General features: G+C 40.6%; 1 protein-coding gene and 1 non-coding gene across 2 annotated transcripts in view; both read left to right on the forward strand.

The window, feature by feature from the left end:
- The first annotated feature begins 2,742 nt into the window (after window positions 1-2,742).
- The window catches only part of LOC126354600 (C2 domain-containing protein 3-like), a 70,613-nt gene continuing 45,560 nt past the window's right edge, over window positions 2,743-27,795 (forward strand). Inside the window, exons 1-6 of the mRNA XM_050004351.1 lie at window positions 2,743-3,062; window positions 3,149-3,885; window positions 16,933-17,063; window positions 17,383-17,473; window positions 26,474-26,737; window positions 26,816-27,321. Coding sequence (XP_049860308.1) covers window positions 2,884-3,062; window positions 3,149-3,885; window positions 16,933-17,063; window positions 17,383-17,473; window positions 26,474-26,737; window positions 26,816-27,321 — 1,908 coding nt within the window. The 5' untranslated portion in view covers window positions 2,743-2,883. The remainder of the gene's footprint in view (window positions 3,063-3,148; window positions 3,886-16,932; window positions 17,064-17,382; window positions 17,474-26,473; window positions 26,738-26,815; window positions 27,322-27,795) is intronic.
- Window positions 9,570-9,642, forward strand: Trnap-cgg (transfer RNA proline (anticodon CGG)). The gene has a single exon. It is a non-coding gene; the product is annotated as a tRNA-Pro (tRNA).

The following is a 27,795-nucleotide window of genomic DNA, read 5'->3' on the forward strand; positions in this document are numbered from 1 at the left end:
GTGTATCCAAGGACTTCAAAAGCTCTCGATTGAGTTTGTCATTGAAATAGGTTAAACTTGGAATGTGTAATTCCCCTAGAGATCCTTCTGGTCAATACAACGTATTCCAAGACAATATCAAGAGTTGGGACTTTAAGTGTAGACGGAAGAGGTAAATCCGTCGCGACTACCTCATAAGTCATGCCATTTATCATCACTCCGCTTTCCTGGAGCTCGAGTTTTTTCAGCTCTGTCGCTCTGTCTTCTTCATAGTGTTACATTCTGCCTAATCGTCGAATGTGGTGTGTCTAGAAAACTTGCTTTCTCAGATCGCTAGACATATGTTTCTGTCTTGAGCTTCTATTGGTTCGATTTGTGCTCTTTCTAGGTCTAGCTTTATTTGTTTGATCCATAATATTGCTGACTTGATCCTCTGTATGTAAGTCAGAAATCTGTTGGTAAGTCGTGTTCGTGGTAGCATGCTGATTAGCCTATGAAACTTTAAGCTTCTGTTTCTGATGTCTGCTGCTAGGTTTGACACCTCTTTGGTTTTCCTGGAGAATAATCTGTATCCTTCTTCTCTCAGCTTTAGGCTGTTACATCGTAAATATCGTTATATTGTTATATTGGAGAGATTAGTTCACCAAAGACTAACAAATTTTCTTGATAAGAACCAGATAATATCTGATGCCTAGCACCTTTTCAGAAAAAAATAAATCCATGACAACCGCCATATATGAATATTTACACTCCACCCGAGATGCTCTAGACAGAAAATAGAAAGCTGTTGGGGTCTTCCTAGATTTGTCCAAGGCTGTTGACATCATAGAACACAAGAATCTTCTCAATGAACTGGAGTCATATGGCTACAGATGCACCCTATTGAAACTGGTTCGGCTCATACCTAACAAATAGTAAACAAAAAGTGTCAATAAAATATAACAATCAAGGACATATCGTAACATACATATTACAATATTGTTTGAAAACAAGAGAACTCCTTGCTGAGAAAGCAAATGAAACTCTCAAGGAAGTTTATGATTGGTCAATAAGCAATAAAGTGACATAGAACATAAAGAAAAATAATGTCATGTATTTCAGTTTGAAGAGAAAAAAATGACAAGGTTAAACTAAATGTAGATGGCAGTTTTATAGACTTTGTAACAAATGCAAAATGTCTAGGAAAGAATATTGATTCTCAGTTGAAGCGGTGTGAACACACGAAAGTACTTGCAAACAGAATGTCATCAGCAAGTTATGCCCTAAGAATCCTATCATCAAAGTGTATCATGCAGTGTCTTTTAGTTACATATTATTCATATGTACACTCAATTCTTAGCTATGGCATTCTTTTTTGGGGAACAAACGCGTAAAATATGAACACAATTTTCAAACACCAGAAAAGACCCATAAGAATAATAACAAAAATACTAGCAGAGCTCACTGTTTAAGTCTGTTCGAAACACTGAGGATTTTAACTGCTTCATGTGAACACATTTAAAAGTCAGTTATATACATAAAATATAATATTGGTAATTACTGCACAAACAGCTCTGTCCATGACCATGCAACAAGAGATAGACTCAACTTACATTTACCAAGAAAAAATAAACATAAAACTCAAAACAGCATTTTCTACCAAGGAATAAAACTGTACAATAAATTACCAAAATAAATTAAAGAAATTGCAAAAATACACTTATTTAAAAAGGCAGCTAAAATGTACCTGTTATGCAATACATTTTATACACTGATGGATTACTTGGATAAAACAGAGTAGCGGTTTGATACAAAAAGTTATACAAATAAATAACAATAATAATGATTATAAAACATCCAACATTTCACATAACACCTTCGCTTTATGTTTTTTCCTTCTATTTTCCGTTCTAGAAATACTTACCCCCAAGCTATGCATAGCACAATACTAACAGCTCTTCCTCTTTCTGAGCTCAACATCTCACTCATTATGGGGGGATGCTGACTCAGTTTTTCAGGATAGCAAATGGGAAGTTGCGGTACAGAAAATGGCCCAGAGATCACCGGTGTGTGTTTGTGTGTGTAGTGAGAAAGTGTTATGAAACAATTTGTGTATAGTGTTTGCAGTGACTGATAGTGAGAATGAGTGAACGGTGTGGCATTACATTATTTAATAAGTTGTTTGTAAAAAAAGTATTGCATACCAGGAGTAAATATAACGATTGTGTCTAACTAGAAGTCTGTAAATATATGTGTATACGAATTAGCTTATTTTTAAATTGGTCTAAACTTGTAAATACTTTGACATATGCTATATCCTTGTAAAAAGATATCTACGGATGAATAAAGCTACTAGTACTACTACTACTACTACTACTACTACATATAATGATCTTTTAAGTGCCTGTAAAGTATGTTCCTACACTCCTAGATTGTACATTTTTTGTCTATATATTGGGGTAAGCCTTGAAGTAATTTAAGAAGATAAACGCAGTAAGAATAGGGACGTCGCGTCTGTCCATCTATAAAATTGTGTAATATACCCAATACTCTCAGCTGAAAAATTTCAGCTGGAGTACATGGGCAAAAACTAAGATAATGAACTATATTTGATAAATTGTGTAATGAGGTATTTTGTCAAAAGAAGCAAAGAACGAAGCAAATGTTTCAACTTCTTTTTAAAAATAAAAAACATCGATTTCGGAAACTTTTTTGTCTTAGAAGTCCTCTAATAGCGGAAAGTTCATCTGGCACATCTTTGATTGAAATATCTGTCGACCATTGGAATAGTGCACCTGCGAAAGTTTATTGTAAGATGTTTGGAGGAGCTGTAATTGTCAGTAGTGTTTACAAATTCATTGTTTTGTTTCCGTTTGGTGCGACACTCAGTGAAGGTGGATCGCAAATAGACATGTATTATGTGAAATGAATGTCGCATTTCCTGTGAAAAATTCAACGTACGGTTCTTTACCTCCGTTAGTAGAAGGCGAAGTATTTAGTTATTTGACATTAAAAGTTGATCATATTCTATGGAGAAAGAAGCCGCCCGGTGATATTGCTGTGTTAGCACGCTGGTGGGGAGACAGCACAGTACCTGTATTTAAGTAAGATATCACATTTCGTGATAGTACTTATCGACTCCTCTAGTAATTTTGAAAAATTATTATTAATTGCCACCTACAATTTGCAGGCCCAGTGACGTGAGAAACAGAGGTGGACACCAGACATCCCAGTCGTTTATTTACGAAATAAAAGCACCAATTAACTTATTCGAAACATACTTGGAAGATAGTGACCATTTGGAACTGTTTGTTGTCCAGCGAGGTTTGAATGAGTTAATTGGGACAGCGAAAATCACTAATTTAAAAAAGATAATATATGAGAACCCTTATCAACTTTATGTGCCAATTTTGAATTCTGTCAGTAAAGTTGGTGATTTACATGTATGTTTCGTACTGCGTAATGACGACCCACTGTCCAGGAATTTCAGCCACAAACAGGCACAGTGTCCGGGTAACGAGACGCGGAAACAGATCAAATTTCAAACAGTAAACGCTAATAGTAATTCGTCTCTGGCTGGTCGAAAACACATATTACGAAGTGACGACCGCAATGAGAAGCATAGCAAAGACACACAATGTCAGCAATATAATTCTTCCACGAATCTTACAGCACGTTGTAAATCTGATGGTGCGCCGCAATCTGCAAGGAATTGCACAAACGATGCACTCCTCCTGAAAGTATTGACTCAAAGTGTTAAACTTCGTAACGCAATGGTGAAGTCTATGTTGGAAGACAACGATCTTGTGAGAAACAGTGCTTTGACAGATAACGAAACCACAGTTAAAGAACGTAGTGCACTTAGGTCAGGAGAAAGTGTTGCTGTAAGTGTAGACCCTAGTGGAGGAGTTATGGAGTATCTATTAGGTGAGTTTGCGACGAATTGATAATCCTGATAGTAAAACAGTGGTACTTGAATACACTTTTTTAACTGTCGAAAATAAAATATTATTTATATCTAACTTCACACACAATTGCCTGAAAAATTATTGCACATGTTCCCGAAATTTGGAGTTCACTGGAACAGTTATTGACTGATAAAAATGTATCCTTCAGAATTTGACATTGTTCCCTTCCTTGCCCCCATGGATCAAATGAGACACTGGCAAACATACACAGTCAGACAAAGAGAACTATGGTAAGAGTAGTTTACTTGTTGATACATCATATTTTACAATGATAATTCAACCAAATGGACTTCAGTTTGCGTAGCAGAACACACGTTGCATGTAAAACTGTACATTTAATATTGTGGTAGGGCATAAGTTTCAAAAACTAATCTTCTTGTCATAATTTAACTTGTTGACAGCTGTGTCACTCATATTGAGAGTGCCACATCAGTTATATGTGCAAACCAGTATTTTCCTGTAGACCATGTTAGACAAATGTTCATCACATACTTCATGTCAAATTGAGCTGAATATACAGTCACTGAAGGTGGTGTTACATTTTGGTCTGACTCTGGCCTCTCCTGAAGCTTTTGTCTGTATAGCCTCAGCCTATAATGTGCAAGAAAAGAAGAAACTGACATACACACCTCATATACAAAATGTACACACATCAACAAAAGTGTTACATCACACCTATATCCCGCACAAGTATGTTGCTGTTGTGACTGTTGCTGTACCAATTGGAAGGTCAGCCCTGATATTGTTTGTAAACGTATGCAGTCACCGTGAGCCCTACATAAGGGTAGAATGCTACACTGTAATGGACTGCACTATTTAAATTGAAAGTAAAGCACCAGTAGGGAACCATTAGACATCTGCAAAACAATAAAGTGAACATCTGTCATCAGATGAAGGACATTCACAATGAATAAGCGGGTCCACATCATCACATTATGCACAGAAGGCTTGTCAGCCAGGGAAGTTGCTCAATGTGTGCACCAAAGTCAAAGAGATGTAGTCAATTCCAATTGATGGAAAGTGTTGCTAAATTACAATACACAGCCCATCCAGGTTCAACCAATGCACAGGGTGATGGAGATATTCAGCTTTTGAGCCAAAGACACCGTAGACTGAGTGCTGCAGAACTGAATTCGGGGTTTGAAGAGGCTACGTGATGTCATGTACAGCATCAAATTGTCAAATCATTGCACGATGCGAATCTCCTTTCCAGATGGCTAAGGCAAGCAGCATGTCATACACTACAACACCATGGACTTAATTACAGACGAGCAAGGAGTCGTGCAGAATGGACAGGTTTGACATTGGGTATGTTTTCAGGTGAAACTCAGGTCTGTTTGTATCCTGGTAATCACAGACAATTTGTTTGGAGACAACACAGTGATATCGAACACCTTCAACACTGTGCCCCACTTGGGCGACAAAGTGCTGGTGGAGTCCTGTCGTGGGATGTTCGAGCCAACATACACCTCTCGTGGTCATTGAGGGCAATCTCATTACTCTACGGTACATTGATGATATACTGCAGCCAGTAGTGGGACCGTATCACCAACATTTTGGTGACAATTTCATATTGATGGCTGATAACTCACATTCTTATCATGGCATTCTCATAAACACATTCCTTCAGCATGCTAGGGAGACCAGAATGTAGTGGCCTGCCTGTTGCCTGGACATGAACGCACTCAAATGTGTGTACGATCGATTGAATCAAGCTATTTGTGGACACTAACAGTGATCAGTGATCATGTTCTCTGTGTGTCCTACAGAGAATGGCCATTGAAGAATGGAACAATTTGGACCCGTGCTGGCTTTATGATCTCATTGGTGGAATGCCATGATAGATTGAAGTCTCCTTCTCAGCAAGGGGACATCCCAGTGCCTGCTGTGGAGTGGGGGGGGGGGGGGGGGGGGGGTCATGGGTAACATATGATTTTGTCATTACAGGATTGCTCATTTTGTTTTGGTGATCTGGACACATTGCAGATGAAGGTATATGCATGCCTCGGAGCCAATTTTTTTCTGTGCCATGAATTTTGAAATAAAGGAGTGATGCAAAAGTTTTGTTGGTATGTGTACCGTGCATACTTTGCAAATAACAATTTTTTAAATATTTTGTTTATACTTCAAAGACTAACTGTCAGTTGGACAGGAGAATTACTGATGATGTTTTCCGAAATAGTCCAAACAAATTAAATTGAGATTTTTACAGTATGTGGCCTAAGTATATCTTAGCATTATTGGCTCTGCCCAATGACGAATCAGCTTCAAACTTAGACAATAGGTGTCTGCCATGCTGTCAGTTGCATACAGCCAATGAGGCCATGTAATGGTACAATAATACCATACTATCTGCATATGTCTGACGTATCCCATTACTTATAGTTACTGTTTCAAGGTTGCGAGAAGTGGGAATTCCCACAAATCTGCTTCTTCGAACAGTGTCTGCAAGTCTCAGTGTAAAAATCCAAATGGCCCTGGAATGCCAGAGGGTGAAGGGTGTCACCTGAGTCTGTCTGATGTAGCCTGGCAGGAAAATACTGTCAGTCACATATGACTGTAAAGGTGATACGAACTACTGCCATCCAAATCGACTCCAGTGTCGCATCATTTCACTGACCTCAATTTGTCTAGCTTTGACTGTAGAAGATAATTGGGAAATATAGTTAATGTCTATACATAACAATCACAAATTGTTTGATCCCTTTGTGACTTACTCTGCTTAGTTGAAAAGAGAATTTGGAGTCTTAAGGTTTTTGTCTTCAGCACCTGAAGGCATACAGTTGAAGTTGTAATTTTCTCACCCCTGAAAACAAGTTTTCAAAATCTCTGCAGCAGAAAGCATCATTTACATCTGTTCTAGCAAGTGTATGCCTCTTCATTGTAATCAATAGCCAGTTGACATCAATTTTTGGATAAAGTCCTTCTCTCATTTTCCACATATTAAGACATTCAGCGATGCACTCATGCTGCTCCTGCACATTTTCTAATGTTATCTACCCATCTTCCATTAGGTTGCTGTATTCATCTTTTCTTATTTCTTGAAATTCGCTAAAGAGCTTACATTGTCTTTCTTCCACCATTTGTTTGATTACATGTTTTCATCTCCACTTCATTTTCATTCATTGCCGTCACAATTGTCTTTCACTCCAACCTGTTCACTGATAAATTTTTAAAAATTGTTTTTACGTTAAATGTTCTTGTCTCCTGACCATAAGTGAAAAGTGGTAATACATGAAACAGTCCCTTTCTGTTCTTACATTGAAACCTTCATTTTGAAAACTGTCAGTAGTTTACCAAAAGCTATGTAGACTATTTTTACTTTCCATTTATTTCTTATTTGCCCATCCAGCTGTTTTCTTGCCCCATATACAAAAACTCATCATCTGGTTTTGTAGTTCCTTCCTAATTTTTAAAATAATCATTTGTAAAATTATCATTTCAGTGTTTTGATTATGTACATATTTTGAGTCTTACTAGAGTGTAAAACATTTAGAAATAAGTGAGGCCATTCATTGAATAGATGTTCACTCAGGACAGTTTAGCTGTGCTACTTGTGTTTGCCGGCCTCTGTGGCCGAGCGGTTCTAGGCGCTTCAGTTCGGAACCACGCGGCTGCTACAGTTGCAGGTTCGAATCCTGCCTTGGGCATGGATGTGTGTGATGTCCTTAGGTTAGTTAGGTTTAAGTAATTGTAAGTCTAGGGGACTGATGACCTTAGATGTTAAATCCCATACTGCAATAGACCCGATGTACTTGTGTTTGTTTGTGTGTGTGTGTGTTTTCAGATGCATTCCATTAATATGTCACTCAGTCTTTACATTCCCAGTTTGTGGGACTGAAAACTTCCTCTAGCACTAATGGAAAGAATTGATAACATGAAATCTCTTTGTGGCACCTGGCTTCTGTTTGATTTTGCAACTTCCCTTTATCCTGATGAAGTTTAATCGAAGCTGTTTCATTCACATACATCTTTCATTATACTAACAAGAAAACCTACACTTCAGGTTTGATCAGCTTTGAATATATTGTAGTGTAAAGCAAAATAAGAGAGAGAGATTTTTTTATGTGCCCATACAGCCATTAAGAGGGTGAAACACTCTCCCAGAAAAAAGAAAAAAAAAATGAAATGGTCACATATTAAAAAAAATTAAAATAAAAGTTATTTGTAAATTGGAGGGGGATGACTGCTAGCCTAAGCAGCAGGAAATCAAGCAGAATCAATGGTGATGAGTAAAAATGTGTACTGGACCGGGTTTCAATCCTGGGATCTCCTGCTTACTAGGCAGGTGCAGTAACCACTGCGCAATCTTGGACACAGCGTCATCACAATTGCACGGACTATTTCGGTATGCCTCATGGCCGATCCACACTTGCGACGAGTGCTACTGTATATTATACTCTTATTCGCTACTTAGATATTCCCACAGGAGGTCAGATGAATTTGTGCATTCACACTGAAGGAAGTACATCCATTGCCCAGCGACGCATGTGAATTATTTGAATGCATGGTGTCTGTTCCTTTGAAGTTCCTGCAGCTGTGAAACACTATATGTAAATTAAAGGGGGAGACTGCTATCAGTGTTTCACAGCTGCGGGATCTGCGAGGCTTGTGTTCTTTTGAGGGAACAGACACCGTGCATTCAAAGAAAAGTTCTTTGATTTTTAATGTAAGCTATGTTAAACATTGCACCCAGATTTACTGAAAAAGTCATTTTCTAATCCTCTCCCCCCTCACCATTTGGTTTTTCGTTTTACATTTGACCAATAACAAAATGTATAGCATTGTTATACCAAATTCAGTCTTGTTTGATGAAGTGGTGTTCTAAAGACACATTTGTTGGGAATAAACTAGATATATCTGTGCTCCCGAACTGTGTCCACTTAAATGCCAATTGTCATGTTGGATTGCTCTTAAGATTGTGATACCTCTCATCAACTTTGATCCACATCATCATCAGCATGGTGGACTCGCATATTCCAAGCATATACTGTATTGGCATACATGATGTCTCACATTACACGTGCGAACAGGTACAAATATTAGGTCGTTGTATAAGTTCATAGTGTTTTTGCTTGGCAATTTGGTATGCTGGTTGCTTTTGGTTTGTTTATTGAATGTCATTTTTTATTTGTAGCTCACTGTTGCTATTTGAGTTTATGTACTGTCATTTCATGATTTGGAGATAATGAGTGGGGCTGTGGGCACTAGAAAATGAAGTGCAAAGTTGAGAAATTGGAACATTTCTGATATATTCTTCTGTTTGAGTTCAGTGGAGGGCTAACAGGAGCCAGAAACATTTGCGCCATTTCTGGGGACAATGCCACTGGACAAGGCATGGCAAGGAAATGGTTTTCTTGTTTTAAGAACAGACATTTTGACATTAGTGACTCTCCATGAACAGTAAGAACTTCGGGGTGTGAAGAAGGTCATTTAAACACATTAATCTACAATGATCTGGGTCATTGTATTTGAGAACTCGCAGATGTGATCAGTTGTGATCATTCTGCCATGGTGGGACATTGGCATTCAGTGGGGAAGATTAAAAAAATGTGAAAATTTTGGAAATTTGTGGTAAGGCCTTATGGAACCAAACTGCTCAGGTCATTGGTCCCTAAAGCTTACACACTACTTAATCGACCGAGCGAGGTGGTGCAGTGGTTAGCACACTGGACTCGGATTCGGGAGGACGACGGTTCAATCCCGTCTCCGGCCATCCTGATTTAGGCTTTCCGTGATTTCCCTAAATCGCTTCAGGCAAATGCTGGGATGGTTCCTTTGAAAGGGCACGGCCGATTTCCTTCCCCATCCTTCCCTCACCCGAGCTTGCGCTCCGTCTCTAATGACCTCGTTGTCGACGGGACGTTAAACACTAATCTCCTCCTCCACTACTTAATCGAACTTAAACTAACTTATACTAAGGACAAAACACACACACACACACACACACACACACACACACACACACACACACACACCTGAGGGATGACTTGAACCTCTGCCAGAGGGAGCCAAAAATTTGATGTATGGGCACCGCCTGCTCTAAGCCAAAATCACAAAAATCAGCAGGTGACCATATTCCCTGCTTGCTGGTCATCAGTTGCTCGTGAACAACACCAACCATTCCTGTTCTGTATTGTTACAGGAGATGAGAAATGGCGTTATTATGCTACATAAGGGGGATGGGAGGGGGGAAGAAATGTTTGTGCCATTGTGCCCTAACAAAGCAGCAACTTCCCATATAAAGACCTGCACGCATGTGCAAAAGACAATGTCGTGCATGTGATGGAACAGCGATGTTGCTTCCTCAAGCTGTAACTGTCACTGCGGACATTTATTGTCAACAACTGAGACATCCTGCAGACGCAGTCCAAGAACAATGACCAGGAAGACTGCATGAAGTGATACTACTCACGATAAGGCTGTCTGCATTCTGAAAAACCACACTATTCAGGAGTTGGGTTGGGAAGTCATTCCACACCTACCTTATTCAACTGATCTTGGGTCCTCAGATTTTCAACTTTTCCACACTTTACTGAACAATATTACAGGAACTTCCTTTCCAGATGAAAACGCCGTCCGAATATGACTCAATGAGTTCTTCGCCTCAAACCACATTATTTCTACAGTTGCACAACTGAAAAGTTGCCCCAGTTTTGGCAGACTGTTGTAAATAGTGATGGAGAATATATTATTGATGATTAAAGTCTCTCTTATGTTTATGTAATGTGTTTATTAAACTTATGGAAAAACACAATGAATTTGTGCACCAACCTGATAAGATGAGAAATATTTTATTGCAGAATTACAATGAAACTAAATGGGACAACTGTGAAAATGGGGGTTTTTGGGTGGGGAGAAATGAGAAATATGACAACTATAGCAATGAAGCCATACCAAAACACATAGGCCTACTAATGCAAAAATCAAGCAAACAAAATCCTGAGCAATAAAATAAAATTTAAAAAAAAACAAGGTATCGGAAATTTACCTTGACCTGTATCGCTCAAATGATGTCTATCGTACCATGAACCTACAAATAGCTCCAAAACGTTGAATATAATTTTACTTGACCTCTATAGCTTTCATGAAATCCACTGTATCAATAAACTCTGCAGTACCAAAAAGACACACACAGTGTGAGAAATCCTGTATGTAACACTTCGCTTGATCTTTACAGTGAAACTGAAGTTTGTGGTACCACAAAACCAAAACTCACTCATATGACTGCTGTTGAAAACCTAATGTTACTAAAGTAGATAAAACAGACTGTGAGACCAAGCAACCACAGTCCAACATAATTACCAACAAACAACACAGGCAAAAATTCTTAAAAAAATTGCGTTAACTTCAGTTTTCAGTAGTCGAGAAACGTGCAATTATGTGCACAAACACACATATCATACATACTACAATAAATAACAAGACCATAGAAACATACTTAGCAACCAAAGTCAGCTGAACATGAATCTAGCAATAGCAAAAAATAATATGTCACCAACAATATCTCTTAAATGGCCAGCCTAGACTTCTCAAACCAGTAACCCATCCAGATAGCGCACCACATGTTGGCCCGCTGACAATGATACACATACTGGTCCCGGGACTAAAATACAGCAACTTTGTTCAATCTCATACCTTCTCCACAAATGTAACACTTCACATATTCGGCAGTTAAACTGAGCAGCTTTAGGAATTTAATCAGGGTTAACATGTCATCCCCCATCGTGGCATACAAGGACTTACTCATGAACTTTATTGTCATGTCATAACTAACAAAAAATGAAGCATAAAGTAATATCTCCAACCATAATCAACACACTGCACTAATAATTAAAAGACCAAAAACTGCCTATTGCTGGAAACATCAAAATAAGTCACTAACAAACCATCACAAACTCTTCCAATATTATTTTCACAAACGGCACTCATGGAGTACAGTGAATCACTAACATCACTTGCAAAACGTTTAGAAACACAAACATCCCACATCAGAGAATGCAACTGTGTACTCTGACATACACTCTGCAAACCTGATCCATTTTAAATATTTCGCACTACCATGGCATGGCACGACACAGATGGCTGGTACCGCAAACTGCGGTTCACTCGGTCAGCGGTTGGGCTTGTGATGTTTTGGTGGTGTTTTTTATACCATGACTTAGTGCTTGTCTTTCAGATTACTGTAAACATGAAGTGGGATGTTTATTTTAACATACTTGATTGCCAAGTACTACCTTTTCTTCTATGTTTTCAATTTGGTGGCAATACACGTTCTCAGTACCATGAACACTTGGGCAAACAATAGCATTTTGTCTGGCCCGTTAAATTAACTCCTCTGAGTCCCATAGAACATGCTTGAAACTATTTAGAACAGCAGATAAAACATAGCAGCCAGCATCCTCCCAGTTTGGAAACTGTGGAATCTAATGATTAATGACTGGCTTCAGACAAATGTGGCTTACCTGAAGAAACTTATTGACTCTTTTTCTCGATGAATTGAAGCTATTATGAAAGTTACACAAAGTGTTACAAACAGTGTTATAGCTTCTGAAATGAGCAATTTGTGTCCAGAGTACTTATATTGTCATGAAAAATCATTGATGTATATAAATAATGGTAGGCGTAAAGATAATAATTCACAAAGTTGAGGTATTGAGTGGTAATAGCCACATAAACAAGACTGGAAATATGTTGATGAAATTTGTTATACACCTAACATAAGTGTCTGCTATATTTTCCTCACACTCTTTATACTTTCCAGTTGTCCCTAAAAGACAGTTTTCATCACTTCTCACATCTTCTCAGAAACATTTTAAACTAGTTCAATATATTCTATCATGTCTATGCTATCATTTGTGTGCAACTCGTCCACTTTAACAGTTGCCTTGTTCATTGACAGTTTATTTTCTCATTATGTCTTTCAGTCTGCTATGTTTTGCTGTTTGCATTAGTAGCTTTGTTAAGTGATTACATGTTCCATATATGTAAAATATAATCTTTCAGCACTAAAAATGTGATACTGATGTATATAAATAATGGTAGGCGTAAAGATAATAATTCACAAAGTTGAGGTATTGAGTGGTAATAGCCACATAAACAAGACTGGAAATATGTTGATGAAATTTGTTATACACCTAACATAAGTGTCTGCTATATTTTCCTCACACTCTTTATACTTTCCAGTTGTCCCTAAAAGACAGTTTTCATCACTTCTCACATCTTCTCAGAAACATTTTAAACTAGTTCAATATATTCTATCATGTCTATGCTATCATTTGTGTGCAACTCGTCCACTTTAACAGTTGCCTTGTTCATTGACAGTTTATTTTCTCATTATGTCTTTCAGTCTGCTATGTTTTGCTGTTTGCATTAGTAGCTTTGTTAAGTGATTACATGTTCCATATATGTAAAATATAATCTTTCAGCACTAAAAATGTGATACTTATTATAATATTCCTGGCTTTTGTGCCGTGGTTGAATCAGTGTTGTGGAAAACTCAAATGTTTCATTCCTATCTGTGAAGAATGTCTTGAAATCGGACTGTAGCTTCTATGACACTATTATGTTTCACAGCAAGCAAGAATGTTAGATTTTACATGGTCCTGCAAACAGGGGCAGAGAGGCTGTTTGCAACTGTAACACACTCTGGACTGAGTACTAAGCTAGGGTGTGAATCAGACTTTCGTAGAAGCTACAGTCCAATGAAGATGTCCTCCACAGATGTGAATGAAACATTGGCTTCCTCCAAGAAATTGATTTGACCGCAATACACTAGCCCAGACTGTTATAATAAGTATTGTTTCATCTGTGTGTCTATCTCATGTAAATTCATCCACTCTGTATTTTTGTCTTATTGCCTGATAGGTTTGTTTCATTCTAGCTTTGTATCTGTTTTTACTCTGATCCTAAACAACTTTAAAATGTCAAGTGCTCATAGTCTATGATCTTCGATCAGTAGAAATTCTGAAGTAGTTTATGACTCACATCCGTGCAATTTCTGTACTATTGGATAAAATACAGACAGTTCCATTTTAATTCCATCTGTCTTTTCACAAATTCATTTTTTATTTGTTTTCTGGAGGAATATTCTATAAACCTAGGACCATTATCATTAGTGGTATCTTATCCAAAATTTCCAACTGTAGCTTAACTTGCTTTTGCATTCTGTCCCCTTCAATAACAGGATATATTGTCGATATAATCTTTGATAACTCTTTGAAGAAATCTTCTGTTCTGTAAAATTATTAGAGTAATTTACATGCGGGCATCTTTTGTTTATTTTTAAAACAAATCTTGTTACTCTGTTTGGGATTTCTTCAGTGCCTTTAAAATGATGTTTAATTTTCTGGTTTACAACACAGCCTACATCTGAATTCCCTTCCTGCTCTATGAGTCTTGTCATGATATTAATAGTGCTTGGTTTTCATTTTTATGACAGACTTCTGATTATTCTATTACACCCCATTTGAGGGTGTTCATATTTAACTGCTCTAAGAATGTGTGTAAGAAAGCAGTTAATATTAAACCTCCTTATTGTCTATGGACCAAAACAGATAAGTTCAAAATTGGACATGTTAAAGGCAGAAGTGAGTATTCAAGAAAAACCAGTACAATTAGTTTGCACTCATTGTCTTTGAAACAAACAGTGAAAGATAAGTTCAAAATTGGACGTGGTAAAGGCAGAAGTGACTGTCAAACAATATAGCTACCGAAACTTCCTGGCAGATTAAAACTGTGTGCCCGACCAAGACTCGAACTCGGGACCTTTGCCTTTCGCGGGCAAGTGCTCTACCAACTGAGCTACCGAAGCACGACTCACGCCCGGTACTCAGGTCCCGAGTTCGAGTCTCGGTCGGGCACACAGTTTTAATCTGCCAGGAAGTTTCATATCAGCGCACACTCCGCTGCAGAGTGAAAATCTCATTCTGGAAACATCCCCCAGGCTGTGGCTAAGCCATGTCTCCACTATATCCTTTCTTTCAGGAGTGCTAGTTCTGCAAGTTTCGCAGAAGAGCTTCTGTAAAGTTTAGAAGGTATGAGACGAGATACTGGCAGAAGTAAAGCTGTGAGTACCGGGCGTGAGTCGTGCTTTGGTAGCTCAGTTGCTAGAGAACTTGCCCACGAAAGGCAACAGGTCCCGAGTTCTAGTCTCGGTCGGGCACACAGTTTTAATCTGCCAGGAAGTTTCATATCAGCGCACACTCCGCTGCAGAGTGAAAATCTTATTCTGGAATATAGTTACCATGCACTTATTGTCTTTCATACAAACTGTGGGAGAAGTAAAGAAGGAATCAACCAGTAAATGGGGAGGGAAGGTGGAGCGGTGGAGGCAGCCGTGAAAGGTGCTCAAAGTACACCAAGGAATTCACATGGAAAAAGCTCCAGTACAGAACATGACATTATAATACAAGAACATTTAAGTCTGTTTGCTGTTTCTTACTCACCCTTCAAATCTCACATGACCTTCTACAAGGAGCAGGAAACTTTTTATGACTGTAACACGTCATATGCAAGTCCAGGAGAGATATGAACTTCAACTGCGGCTCCTTGCAATTTAGAGGCCAAGGAAAAGATGTAGAGCACTGAGAGACAGTCACAATGAGCTGTTCCATCCTAGGCTTTGTGTCCTTTGTGTGAAAATCTAGACTCCTAGCTCGAAAAGATCAGTTTCTTTAATTGTATCTCTCACAGACACCAGCATAAGCATCTGCATTCACCTAGCACATCATATTTCAATAATTGCACCAGTACCTCTTATTCCACATAGACAAGGCCACCTGTGATTGCAACCATGTCCTGTGTCAGTCCCTCTGCAACTGCCGCATAGCGTTTTATGTTATCATGACCACCAATAATTATCTGCTTGTATGAATGGCAATTGGTTTTGCCCAATAGCTTGTGGTCACTAATTTGATTACTCCCGTCTCTTATAGTCTGTTTAGTTTATTTGTAGTCAGAGTGAAATAGGCTGCACACTGAATAGGGTTGTAATGGTGTTGTCCTGGATGTAATATAAGCTCAAAACTTAGACTCGCATTCTAATCTAGGTTAAAATATTTTAGCAATATTATGAAAAGGAAAGTTGCTAATCACCATATAGTGGAGATGCTGAGTTGCAGATAGGCACAACAAAAAGGCTGTTCCACATAAAGCTTTCGGCATGTAACACCTTTGTCAAAAATAGATGACACACGCACACGCACGCACTTGCGCTTGCGCGTTTGAATGCAGCTCACACGCAAATGTATTAGATTTACAGTATCTGAGGTTGTAAATTCATCTAAGCTGAATGTAGCAATTTTTTGCCCTTGGACTGGATCAATGAGCAAGTATTAGAAAATGTTCTGTCAATTCATATGGGAATCTCTGGAGGGAAGATGTTATTTTCATGAAACAGCATTTTGTACCTGTTTTGATTCTTTCAGTTTTTAGTTTAGTGTTATAGTCGAAATCCAGATCTGCAAAAAATTACGGACTCTGCAACTGACTTTTGTCCTCCTTTACATTTGAATATTCGAGGGTTGCTGTGCACCACTGGTATACGGTTGATTAAAAGTTAGTTAACATAAATAAAGTGTAACTGTGACTGACAGAAACATCCCGCTGCCATCAACATACATCTCACATAACTGCATAGACAACATAAGAGAATCAGGTCTTGTATAGAAGCATATAGACTATCACTTTTCCATTGCTCCAGTTGTGAGTGGAATGCTAAAGAAAATGACTAATAGTGGTACAAAGCACTCCCCACCATACACTGTATGGTGGCTTATGGACAATGGCTGTTGATGTAGATAAATGCTATGTAAAAACTTAATATTAATTATATAATAACAAAATTAATTTAATATTGCCTCAAATTGTGTTGTACATAAATAAGAGAAAAATTTTGAAAATAGATTTTGGTTTGTATCTAATTCTTAAAACAAGTGATATCTTATACCTTGTAAGTAATTTGTGTATAACATTCATTGATAATTATAATCCTGTCTCACTGCAGGTAAAAAGATTGGTTCAGAAAGTAAAGAGAATCACGAGGCGCTGCGGAGTCTGGCGGCACCAATGCCTGATCGACTTAAATTAATGGAAAATACAGACAAAATGGATGACAGCCTTGTCAAAATAAAACATGTAAGTTTCCTAGTGATGCGTGTTAAGAACGTAGTAATTTCAACATAACTTTTCACTCATCTGTTAAGTTATTGAAATAGGAAAATAACATTGGCTGTCTTGTTTTAGTATCAAATTAACTATAAGGTTATTTTTCTATTAAAACTGCCTACCTGTATTGCTCAGCTTTACGTTTGTTTGTGAAGTCCCACAATGTGTGTCTATTTCTAGCAGCTTATATTCTATGAATGTAATTTAATACAAGAATGATTATGCATGTTAAGGTACTATTTTGATAGTGCTTCAAACAGATACATTTAATTGCTGTATGGTTTTACAGGTCAGAGAAAAACAAGTGATCCCATTTGATGGAATATCCCGTAGTGAGCAACAGGATAGTCAGTCAAGTGTCCCTTCTGAAAACAGTAAATGTAAGTTGATTTCAAGTGAGTACGATATTTTGACTTTTGTTACAACAGGATTACATATGTAATGGGCATATATTCGTGTTCTAGTGGATGGTCTAGAGTGGTGGCAAACTATCTCCAATGGAATTCTCACATTGTTCTTCAGGAGATTGAAGGATGATTACGCTATGTGAGAAATAAAACTCTATGTTTGTCTCCCGCCAGTGTAGTAACGGGATAATTACCAGTCAAACTTTGGATTTCAAAGGGACAGTCTACCGAGTCATTTATTTACACATTTATTGGCACATAAAATCTTAACATGATTAAATATTACCAATTTGAAACTTTGTTGCTTATTGAAGTTAATTGTTTGTGTCAGTTATAATACTCTGTTAGAGGAATTAAGATTTTAAGGAATACTTACTTCAGGATATGCCTGGTTTAGTTTGTATTAAAGAAACACAATTAAAAAATTGATTGTAGGCTGCCCAAGAGTACAAAGATCAAGGTAGATAATCTACATGGAGAGGAACTACAGTGTGAGCTCCGTGCCCTATCATTGGCTGAACATTGTTTGTGATTTATGTTAATGGCCTGCCATCATTGGTTGAACATTGTTCTTGATTTATGTTAATGACCTGCCATTAGTCCTGTTTGCAGGTGGTGTAAGCATTGTTATTAAGACCAAGGAAGAGACATCAATAGAAAAAATAGAAAATTATGTTTTTGGGGATGTTAAGGAGTTTTGAACTTGGAGGGGGGCAGAGGGAACTACAGCTCTTCCAGCTCTGTACTGTTCAAATATCCCACTTCCTGTTAACCTAGTAAACAAGCATGAAATAATAAACAGGATAGAAAATCCTAAGTTTGTAGGTGTGCATATTGAGGAAAGATTGGAAAGTAACGTATGGTAATTTTATTACCAAAAAATTCAGTAGGTAATGAAACAAAAATATCTCAAATGAACTAAGATCTTTTGTCTACTTTTTACTTAGTCACTAATACTCTCACCACATTTATCCCATTGTGGTACCAGTTTCAATATGTCCTGTTTGCAGAAGTCCATTTGGTTGGGATATAGCCATCTCCAGACTGCTGATTTCATTTCCGCATCTATTGCAAAGCATTGGCTGGCAAGGAATTTTTTCATGGGACCAAAACAGATAAAAGTCTAACTGTGCAAGGTTCAGACTGTATGGCCCTCCCAGGGGGTCCACAGTCCCTTTTGCGGGTACGTGTGTGGCGCGCACGGGGCCCCGAGCTACTGCGTTCTCCTTCCTTTTTCCAGACTGCATTACTGTCCCTGTTCCTCTCCTTCCCTGTCCTTGCTCCTTGCTCCTTTTTTCCCTGCACCCTCCCTTCCCTCATGGTGGACTTCTTTATATCGACCTGGCTATCCTCCTGGCTTTGTTTTTTTATGTGCTATTGTTTAGTTTGCTGTTTCCATATCCTTTTTGGCGTTTTTGGTCCCCTTGGGGTTTGACCTCCATTTCCAACATTTTCCGTTCAGTGTGAGCCATTTGGGGATGAAATCCCCACCTAGTTTCTATGGTGCAGGCTCCTCTCTGCCTCCCCTCCCTTTTCCCCTTGCACCCTGGCCCCCTTCCTGCTAGGTCACCAGCACCGTAGCCAGTCCGTGTGGTGGGTCTGTTAAGTACCCACTCGGCTGAACCCCCTGACAACACAGGGATCACAGTGCTAGTACCTGAGATGTTAACGCCTCGTGTATGCCAAGGGGTCGATGCTCACTGGGGCATCGAAACTGCCATGCCAGACAGTCCTTGCTGTGGCTGGGTGGTGCCCACGGGGCGAGCCCCTGGTTGGAGTGGGTGGTTCTAGGGCGGATGAGCCTTTGTTTTTTTGTGGAGATGGTTGAAGATAACTATGGCAAAGTGGATTCCTTGAGTAAAATGCGGTCCGGTTCTTTGCTCATAAAGGCCATCTGAAGCCCTGCATGCTTGTGACCATCTCGGTGACATCCCAGTCTTTGTGGCATCCCACCAATCTTTGAACTCAGTACAGGGCATCATTTTCCACCACGATTTTTTTCTCAAAACTGACAAGGAGATCCGTGCAAACCTAGAGTGATGAGGAGTTCGATTTATCCGCTATGTACAACGAGGCCCTAAAAACAATCGCGCCTTTATCTTGGCCTTTGTGGGGGTAATTTCCTAGAGAAGGTCAAGATGGTAGTGTATAGGTGTGGTGTAAAACCTTACATTCCACCACCAATGAGATGTTTTTAATGCTTACGGTTTGGACACGTCTTCCTGCTGAACCCATGATTCCCTCTGTGGTGACTTTGGGCATCTTCTCCATTCTTCTCCATGAGGGGAGTGGCTGTGCTCCTCCGCCAGTGTGCATAAATTGTAATGTGCAGCATCCTCCACGCTGCCAGTATGCCTGGTGTATGTAAAAGGATGACAGATTCAAGGAAACAAGACCTTAGATCGACTTACCTACACCAAGGCTTCCCGAAAGTTTGACGAGCTCTATCCCGTGCCTATAACTTCTACTTTTGCTTCAGTTATGTCCATTCCCCTCCTACCCTCTCCTCTTCCCAGCCCCGCCCCATTTGCCCCGCACCTTCCTCCTCTTGTCAATGGGACGTTAAACTCTAATCTCCTCCTCCTCCTTCCTCCTCACCTTCCCTCTCCCACTCCCATCCCTCCTCCCCTTTAGTACCTATACCCACCACTTCGGGTGCTGCTCCCCCTCCTCCGCCGGAGAAGCCACTCCGCGTCTTCGGCAGCCAATGGTGCTGGAGCTCCCTCCCGGGACTGCTCTTCCCGGCACCCACCTGAAAGGCGATCTGCAGTTCCACATCGACTGCGTTATCCGTGGCTGTTGGACGCCAAGATTGCTAGGAGTAATTCCGTGCCTGACCTCGTTGCAGTCTGCCCTCTGGTACCCCCTGAGCTGCCGCCTTCCCCTCCTCTAGCCAATGAACCAACAGAGCCTGACCCCACCTATATCGACATTACCCCGTCCTTATTGGTGATAGATGGTGACTCAGCGGTGTGACTTGCTCCGATCCGTTTGCTTTCCATTTGGATTCCAGCTTGACAATCCTCCAGTGGAATTGTAATGGATATTTGCATCACCTCCTGGAGTTGCAGCCCCTTCTTTCCTCCTTCTCTGCTGCTTGCATTGCTCTCCAGCAGACCCATTTTGTCAATTCTTACTCACCAACCCTTCACGGGTTCCACGCTTTCTGTCTGAACCGAATTGGTCTCTTGTGCGCTTTTGGTGATGTTTGCACCTTGGTCTGCAAGGACATTGTTAGTAAATGGGTTCGTCTCCATTCCACTCTGGAAGCAATTGCTGTCAGGGTACATCGGGCCACTCCAATCACAATCTGTAATCTCTACCTCCTGCTGACCAGCTGCCCACATCCCTTGCCCTAACCACCCTTCTTCAACAACTCCCTCCCTTCCTGCTTTTAGGGGACTTTAATGCCCACACCCCTCTTTGAGGTAGTCACACGACTACTGTCCTGAGCAGGACAGTTGAAGCTGTTCTGGCAAGGCTTTACCTGTGTCTACTAAACACCAGCAGTCCCACACACTTTAGTGTGGCACACTGCACTTTCTCTGCCATTGTCCTCTCCATCTGCAGTCCCGTCTTCTTCCCTCCATTCAGTGGGGTGTCCACAATGACTTACGTGACAGGGATCATTGTCTAATTGTTTTGACCTTCCTTTAGTGTATCTTGGCTGTCAGCCTCCCAGGTGGGCCTTCTCTAAAGCTGATTGGGGTACCTTCTCCTCTGCTACCATCCCCCCTGTACTACCACACAGCAGTATTGATGAGTCTACACAGATTTTGACTGCTGCCATTCTTTCTGCAGCTGTTTCAGCCATTCCTTCTTCCTCGGGTTCCCCCCCGTCATAAGATGATCCCTTGGTGGACTCTGGAAATTGCTGCGGCCATAAAATACTGCCGCCAAGCTCTTAAACACTTTAAGCGGCACCCTTCTACTGCTCTCCTTCTGGTCTTTAAATGATTCCGTGCCTGGGCTTGTTACGTAATCAAATTTCAGAAACAGATTTTCTGGGAACGATATGTGGCTGCCAGAGGACCGCACACCTCCTCTTCACAAGTCTGGCAAAACTCTGGCAAATTTTTGGTCATCGTTCTTCGATCGGCTTTGCAGGAATTTTCTGTGTGTGGTGTTGTCCTTACCCATCTGGACTTTGCCGCAGAGCATTCCACTCAACACTTTGCACAGGCCTCTGCATTGACTCGGTATCTGCCCATGTTCCTCCTCCTGAAAGAGCTCTTGGAACGACTACCTTTGTCTTTTGTTTCCCGCTGCTTGGAGCCTTATAATGCCCCATTTAGCAAGTGGGAATTTGCCAGTGCCCTTGCCCGTTCTCCCAACATGGCTCCTGGACTGGATTGGATACATAACCAAATGCTCCAACACTTATAGGTGGCTGGCCACTATTGTATACTGACCCTTTTCAACCATCTGTGGAGTGAGGGGGTATTTCCTACCCAGTGGCAGGAAAGCATTGTTATTCTGATGTTGACATCTGGGGAGCCACCTCTTCAGTTGGATAGCTACTGTCCAATTAGCCTTACCAACACCCTCTGCAAACTCCTGGAATGCCTGGGGAGTTGGCGGCTGTTTTGGATGCTTTAATCCCGCGACCTTTTGTCATCGACTCAAGCTGGTTTTTGCTGTGGCCGCTCTAAGGTGGATAACTTGGTCCACCTGAAGTTTGCTATCTGGTCAGCTTTTGCTCATTGGTAACACCTCACTGTAGTCTTCTTTGACCTGCATAAAGCCTACGGCACCACATCCTCACCACCCTTCACAAATGGGGCCTTCATGATGCTCTGCCCGTTTTTGTCCAGAACTTTCTTTCTTGTCGCTCTCTCTGGGTCCAAGTTGGTTCCTCCTAGAGCACTTCCCGTCGGCAAGAAAATGGGGTGCCACAGGGTTCTGTGCTGAGTGTCCCTCTCTTTCTCGTAGACATTAATGGGCTTGTGGTAGCTGCTGCGCCGACAGTGTCCCCTGTTTGTATGCTGACAATTTTTGTATCTGCGTTGCTACCTCGATCATGGGCACTGCAGAACACCGTCTACAGGGGGCAATCTACCAGGTGCAATATTGCTCTCTCTCCCATGGTTTTCAGTTTTCGGTGGCCTAGTTGTGTGTCGTGCATTTCTGCCATCGCCGTACAGTTCATCCCCATCCTGACCTGTTCCTCGATGGCCAATCCCTCGAGGTGGTGGACACCCATTGCTTCTTGGGTCTAGTCTTTGATGTCCGGTTGACATGGCTCCCTCATCTTTGCCAGCTGGTTACATCTCAGTGTTCTTAGATGTCTGTGCAATACCATCTGCAGTGCAGACCGCTCTATTCTGTTGAAATTGTACAAAGCACTGGTCCTGTCTTGTTTAGACTACGGGTGTCCTGTTTATGGTTCTGTGTCACCTTCTACATTGCAGCTACTAGACCTATCTACCATTGTGGGGTACGGCTTGCGACTGGTGCTTTCCGAACTAGCCCCGTGATCAGCTTTCTCGCAGAGTCGGGGGTTCCACTCCTGCGAGTTTTGCGCCAACAACAGCTGATATCTTACGTGCTCTGCATTCTCTGCACCGCAAAGCACCCTAATTATGGTCTCCTTCATCCGGATATGGAGATCAACCTCCTGCAGCAGTGGCCATGATGTGGGCTTACCACGGCTGCCTGCATTCAGTTGCTCTTTTCTGACCCCCAGCACTTCCCTTTACTGCCTCTTTTCTCCGCTCACGCACATACCCCTCCATGGTGCATCCCTCGGCCTCATCTCTGTCTTGATCTCTCCATCAATTCAAAGGATTCTGTCCCTCTGTAGGCCCTGCACCACCAATTCTACTGTCTCCTCAGTTCATTCAAGGATTCAGAAGTAATTTATACTGATGGCTCCATGGTTGTTGGTCACACTGATTATGCTTACACCAATGCGAGACACTTGGAACTACGTTCCTTGCCAGGTGGCTGTATTTTTTATTGCAGAATTGGTAGCCATCTTGCACACACTGGGCCATGTCTGCTTCTGCTCAGGATTGTCCTTCACTATCTGTAGTGACTCCTTGAGCAGTTTGCAAGCTATCAGCCAGTGCTTCCCTCGCCACCTGTTGGTCCTAGTTATCCAGGACTCCGTTTCACTCCTTGATCGACGTGGGTGCTTAGTGGTTTTCATTTGGACCCCAGGTCGTGTTGGGACCCCTGACAATGAACTTACCAATCGACTGGCTAAATTGGCTATGAACAGGCCATCTCTTGCTGTTGGCATTCAGGAAATAGACCTTGGCTCAGCATTACGTCATCAGGTTTTGTGAGTGGAATGCAGAATGGCACACTCTTTCTTTGCTGAACAAGTTCAGGGCGATAAAGTATTTTACAGCTATGTGGTGGTCCTCCTTACGGTCCTCTCATAAGGCCTTTGTCGTCCGTTGCTGACTCCGCATCGGCCATACTTGGCTGACTCACTGTTATCTCCTCTTTCTTGAGGACCCCCCTCTCTGTCATTGTGGCTCGATGTTGACTATGGTTCTCCTCTTACTGGACTGTCCCAACTTAATCGCCCTGCAACGGATGCTTAACTTTCCTGACTCGCTACCCTGGGTGTTAGTTGACAATGCCTCAGGGGCTCATCTCATTTTATGGTTTCTTTGTGATGTTGGTTTTTATTGCATTATTTAAGGGTGGGACCTTTAACCTTATTGGTGGGTGGAGGGGATGGCAGGCCGTCTTGCTCCCCCCTTTGTCCCCATTGGACTGGCTTCAACTGGGCTTGGTGGTTCACCCCCTCCCTCTGCCTTCCTACTCCTTTCCTTATGGGGTTTGTTTTATTTTGAGTGTCTATCTTGTCTACCTGTGCTTCTTCCTTCATGCTCCTGTCATTAGTCACTTTCTTTCCCTCCTCTCTTCTTCTGCCTTCTGCCTTCTTCCTTCTTTCTTTGTCAATCATTTGTAATTTTGTGGCCACTGTAGTTCCACAATTTTTAGTTATTCCAAGGTCAGAGGGACTGATGACCACGTAGTTTGGTCCCTTCTCCAGTCCAACCAACCAACCAATCGGACTGTATGTTGGATGTTGGATCTCTTCCCTCCCAAATTTGGCAATTTTCTAAGGAACAGGAGCAGCAACATGGGGGGGGGGGGGGGTCAAGCAAGCATTTTCATAAGGTTTGACACAGTTAGCATTAGTGTTGCAGCATTTGTCAAGAAGGGCACAACGCAACTTAGCCAAAGTTTTAATGTAGGATGCAACATTGACAGGGGTCCTGCGTTCAGCAAAATCCACCAGTAACTCATCATGCATATCCAAGAACACTGCCACAAGCACTTTCCTAGCTTTTTTCCCCCCTGGGGCACCAGCATGTTTCCACTCCATAGAGGCATTCTTGGTTTCAGGCTTGTGGTGACTCATATCAGTGATGATACTTTTCAGAAAGTGGTGATCGTCTGCATAACAGGTTAAGAGATCCAGGTTTGTCATCATTCGCTGGGCCGTTTGGCTGCCTGTCAAGTTCTTAGACACCAACTGTACGAAATTTCGACTTTTCGCGAACAGTGTTGTATCCACACCATAGGAAATATTGACCTGCTGCTATAAGGTTCACAGATGAGCATGCCAGTTGTTCATAATTGCTGCCCAATGGCTCCACCATTCTGTGAGGTTGCAGCTTTTAGCAGCCGCCCGGAGTGTGGTGAATCACTAAGGTCCACACGGCGCTCTTGGAAGAATGTACTCCACATAGAGACATTGCTACACTCCATACAGTCGTTCCCATACATGCCACGCACGTCTATGTGAATTTCACTTGTTTTATGCCCTTTGGCCCACAAAGATCAAATTACACATCACTGCTCTTCACAGATTTATGACAGCAACATGGCCACCATTTTTGTTTCATAGTTCAAGCTTCTCTTGCTAGAGCTGCACGTGAAAACAAAATACCCTGCGTAATGCAAACTTCAGACTATATCAAAGTGAAATTTCAGTGTTGCAGCTGGAGTAGCAGGGGAGGAAAAAATTATTGTGTCTTACTTTGTGATCCTCCTTTATAGTAGACCAGCTAAAATAATTAGATTCAGCTATTTTTGCCATAAGAATAATTGCTGACCTCAAGGGACATAAAAATCACTAAGCTAACATATTTTGCTTCCATTTACTGATGTCTCATGGAATTATATTTTTGGGTACATCCTCACTTAAGCAAAAAGTATTCATTGCAAAAAAGAAAGCAATTAGAATTGCATGTGGGGTTCACAAATTTACATCTTGTAGATCTCTCTTTAAGCAGCTGGGAACATTATCTCCCTCCTCACAGTACATGTACTCACATATGATCATGAGTTGGAGAGTAACATGTATGTTAACAATAGGAAAACTAAAATGAAAAATAATCTGCAGTGCCCTTTAATGAATCTAATAATGAATAAGCAACCATAAAATTCTTTGAGAGCCTACGCTTGGAAATAAAATATCTGGCAGAGGTAGTGGAAGTGTTTTCAAATGTAGATTAAAGATTTTTGTCTTTAGCAGCTCCTTGTTTGTGTGTTTTCTATGTTTGTTCTTGTGTCACATTCCACATCACAGCATCTATCATGAATAAGATATATGGAAGAAGAAACTAACTAGCTACTTAATTGACATTAACTTTGCTGCATCAAAATGACCTCTGTTCTTACAATCTGTTTGCAGTTAGGTGAGTATCAGATAATTCATAAATATCCATATACTTTCCCTAGAAGCATTACTGGTAAAAATCAACATTGTGTCGTAAACAACCCATGTGCCACAACTGCAATTTGTCTAAAGATGTTCCCCTGTTAAATATGATAAAGATAAAGGAATGCCTTGAAACACAGGCAGACAGCTGAAAATGAAGCAAACTGGAAATGATATTTGGTTGTAGCTAAGAGGAGACACAGGATATTATTTCAGTTTTTTTCTAATAAAAACAAAGTCTTTTTAATGCTTGAAATAATAAAATGTAACATTTGTCAATACAGGTGACACGACAGCTAATAATACACAACTTCAGCATGAAAGACAGTCACTGAATGATATCCGGTGGCTGCGTGTCGATGTGTGTCGATTCGTCTTACAGCAGGACACTGTGCTCAAAGTATTAGGAACTAAGTTTCTCCCAAGATCATCATTCTTTGCTGAGTTTGAACTACCAGTAAATCTGGTATGTCCATGCAAAGGCAAGCAACAAAAGCCATGGAATAATAGAGTTCATCGTTTTTGTTCGAGAAAGCAGCTAAATAATGGTAGGTATCAAAGACATTTGTGTGAAATGTAAAGGAATTACCTGAAGTAATGTGTTTAACAATTTATGTTTGTTTCAGTGGTTGAATTTGATAAGAGCATTAGCTGCCGTATTCAGACAAATGGTGGTGACACACTCGAAAGGATAAAGTTGTCAAACCTGACATTCACTATGTATTCCCGACACATGAAACAGAAAAGTCCAGTGCTGATTGGTACAGGTGAATTATCATTAACACAGCTTCTAAAGCCAGATGCATCAAACAAGCATGAGATTCCAGTTTTCTCAAAGCTGCAATCTGTTGACGGTCCTCTGTTTCTGGGAACTCTGATTGTGGCTGTGGAACTCATATCAAACAAGGACATGTTAAATCATTCAGGAGTACGTAATGGTAATGGAAAACAGGATAATCAGCATCAAGTCCTCTCATCGTCATCTGAGGAAAGTGGGTTGAAGCTGTCAGCACAAAAAGCAGAGAGATGTAACAATCAGAATGAAGCAGTACAAAAAGAGAATGCTGTACTCACTAAACTTGTTACCAAAATCAGATGTGCTGATATTGAACAGGATTCATTGAGAGAGAAGGTATATTCAAGAATGTACTAACTGTAATATTGTACTTGTTTTCTGAATGTATACTAACTAATTCTTCCTCAAATGAAATTAGCGTGAACAGTATTCTGTTAAACTGAAACATTTGGTTGACTACTTTACTAATGGCTTCATCACATTGCCTTTGGACTGCAGCATTCTCTGGTAGAAGCCTTTTTGGACTTAAAGTACTTCCTTTCACTAGGTGGTCCATCAGCTATTAATTGGAAATTTTGAAAGGAATAATTCTTGTTTGCAATGGACAGTACATACAAAATTGGTTTGACATCACAGGTCTCATATTTGTCACCTTAACCCTTGAGTGGGTGCGCCGTTGTTTTGTAACACAAGCAGACACACGATGCACCTTGTACTTACGTAAAGAACAGCTGTCTTTATGTTACCAAGGTAAAAATATATGAGCAAAATCACACTTAATCCTATTGTGATTAAACAATGATAAAAGAA

Source organism: Schistocerca gregaria, chromosome 3 (genome assembly GCF_023897955.1).
Source record: "Schistocerca gregaria isolate iqSchGreg1 chromosome 3, iqSchGreg1.2, whole genome shotgun sequence".
Lineage (NCBI taxonomy): Eukaryota > Metazoa > Arthropoda > Insecta > Orthoptera > Acrididae > Schistocerca > Schistocerca gregaria.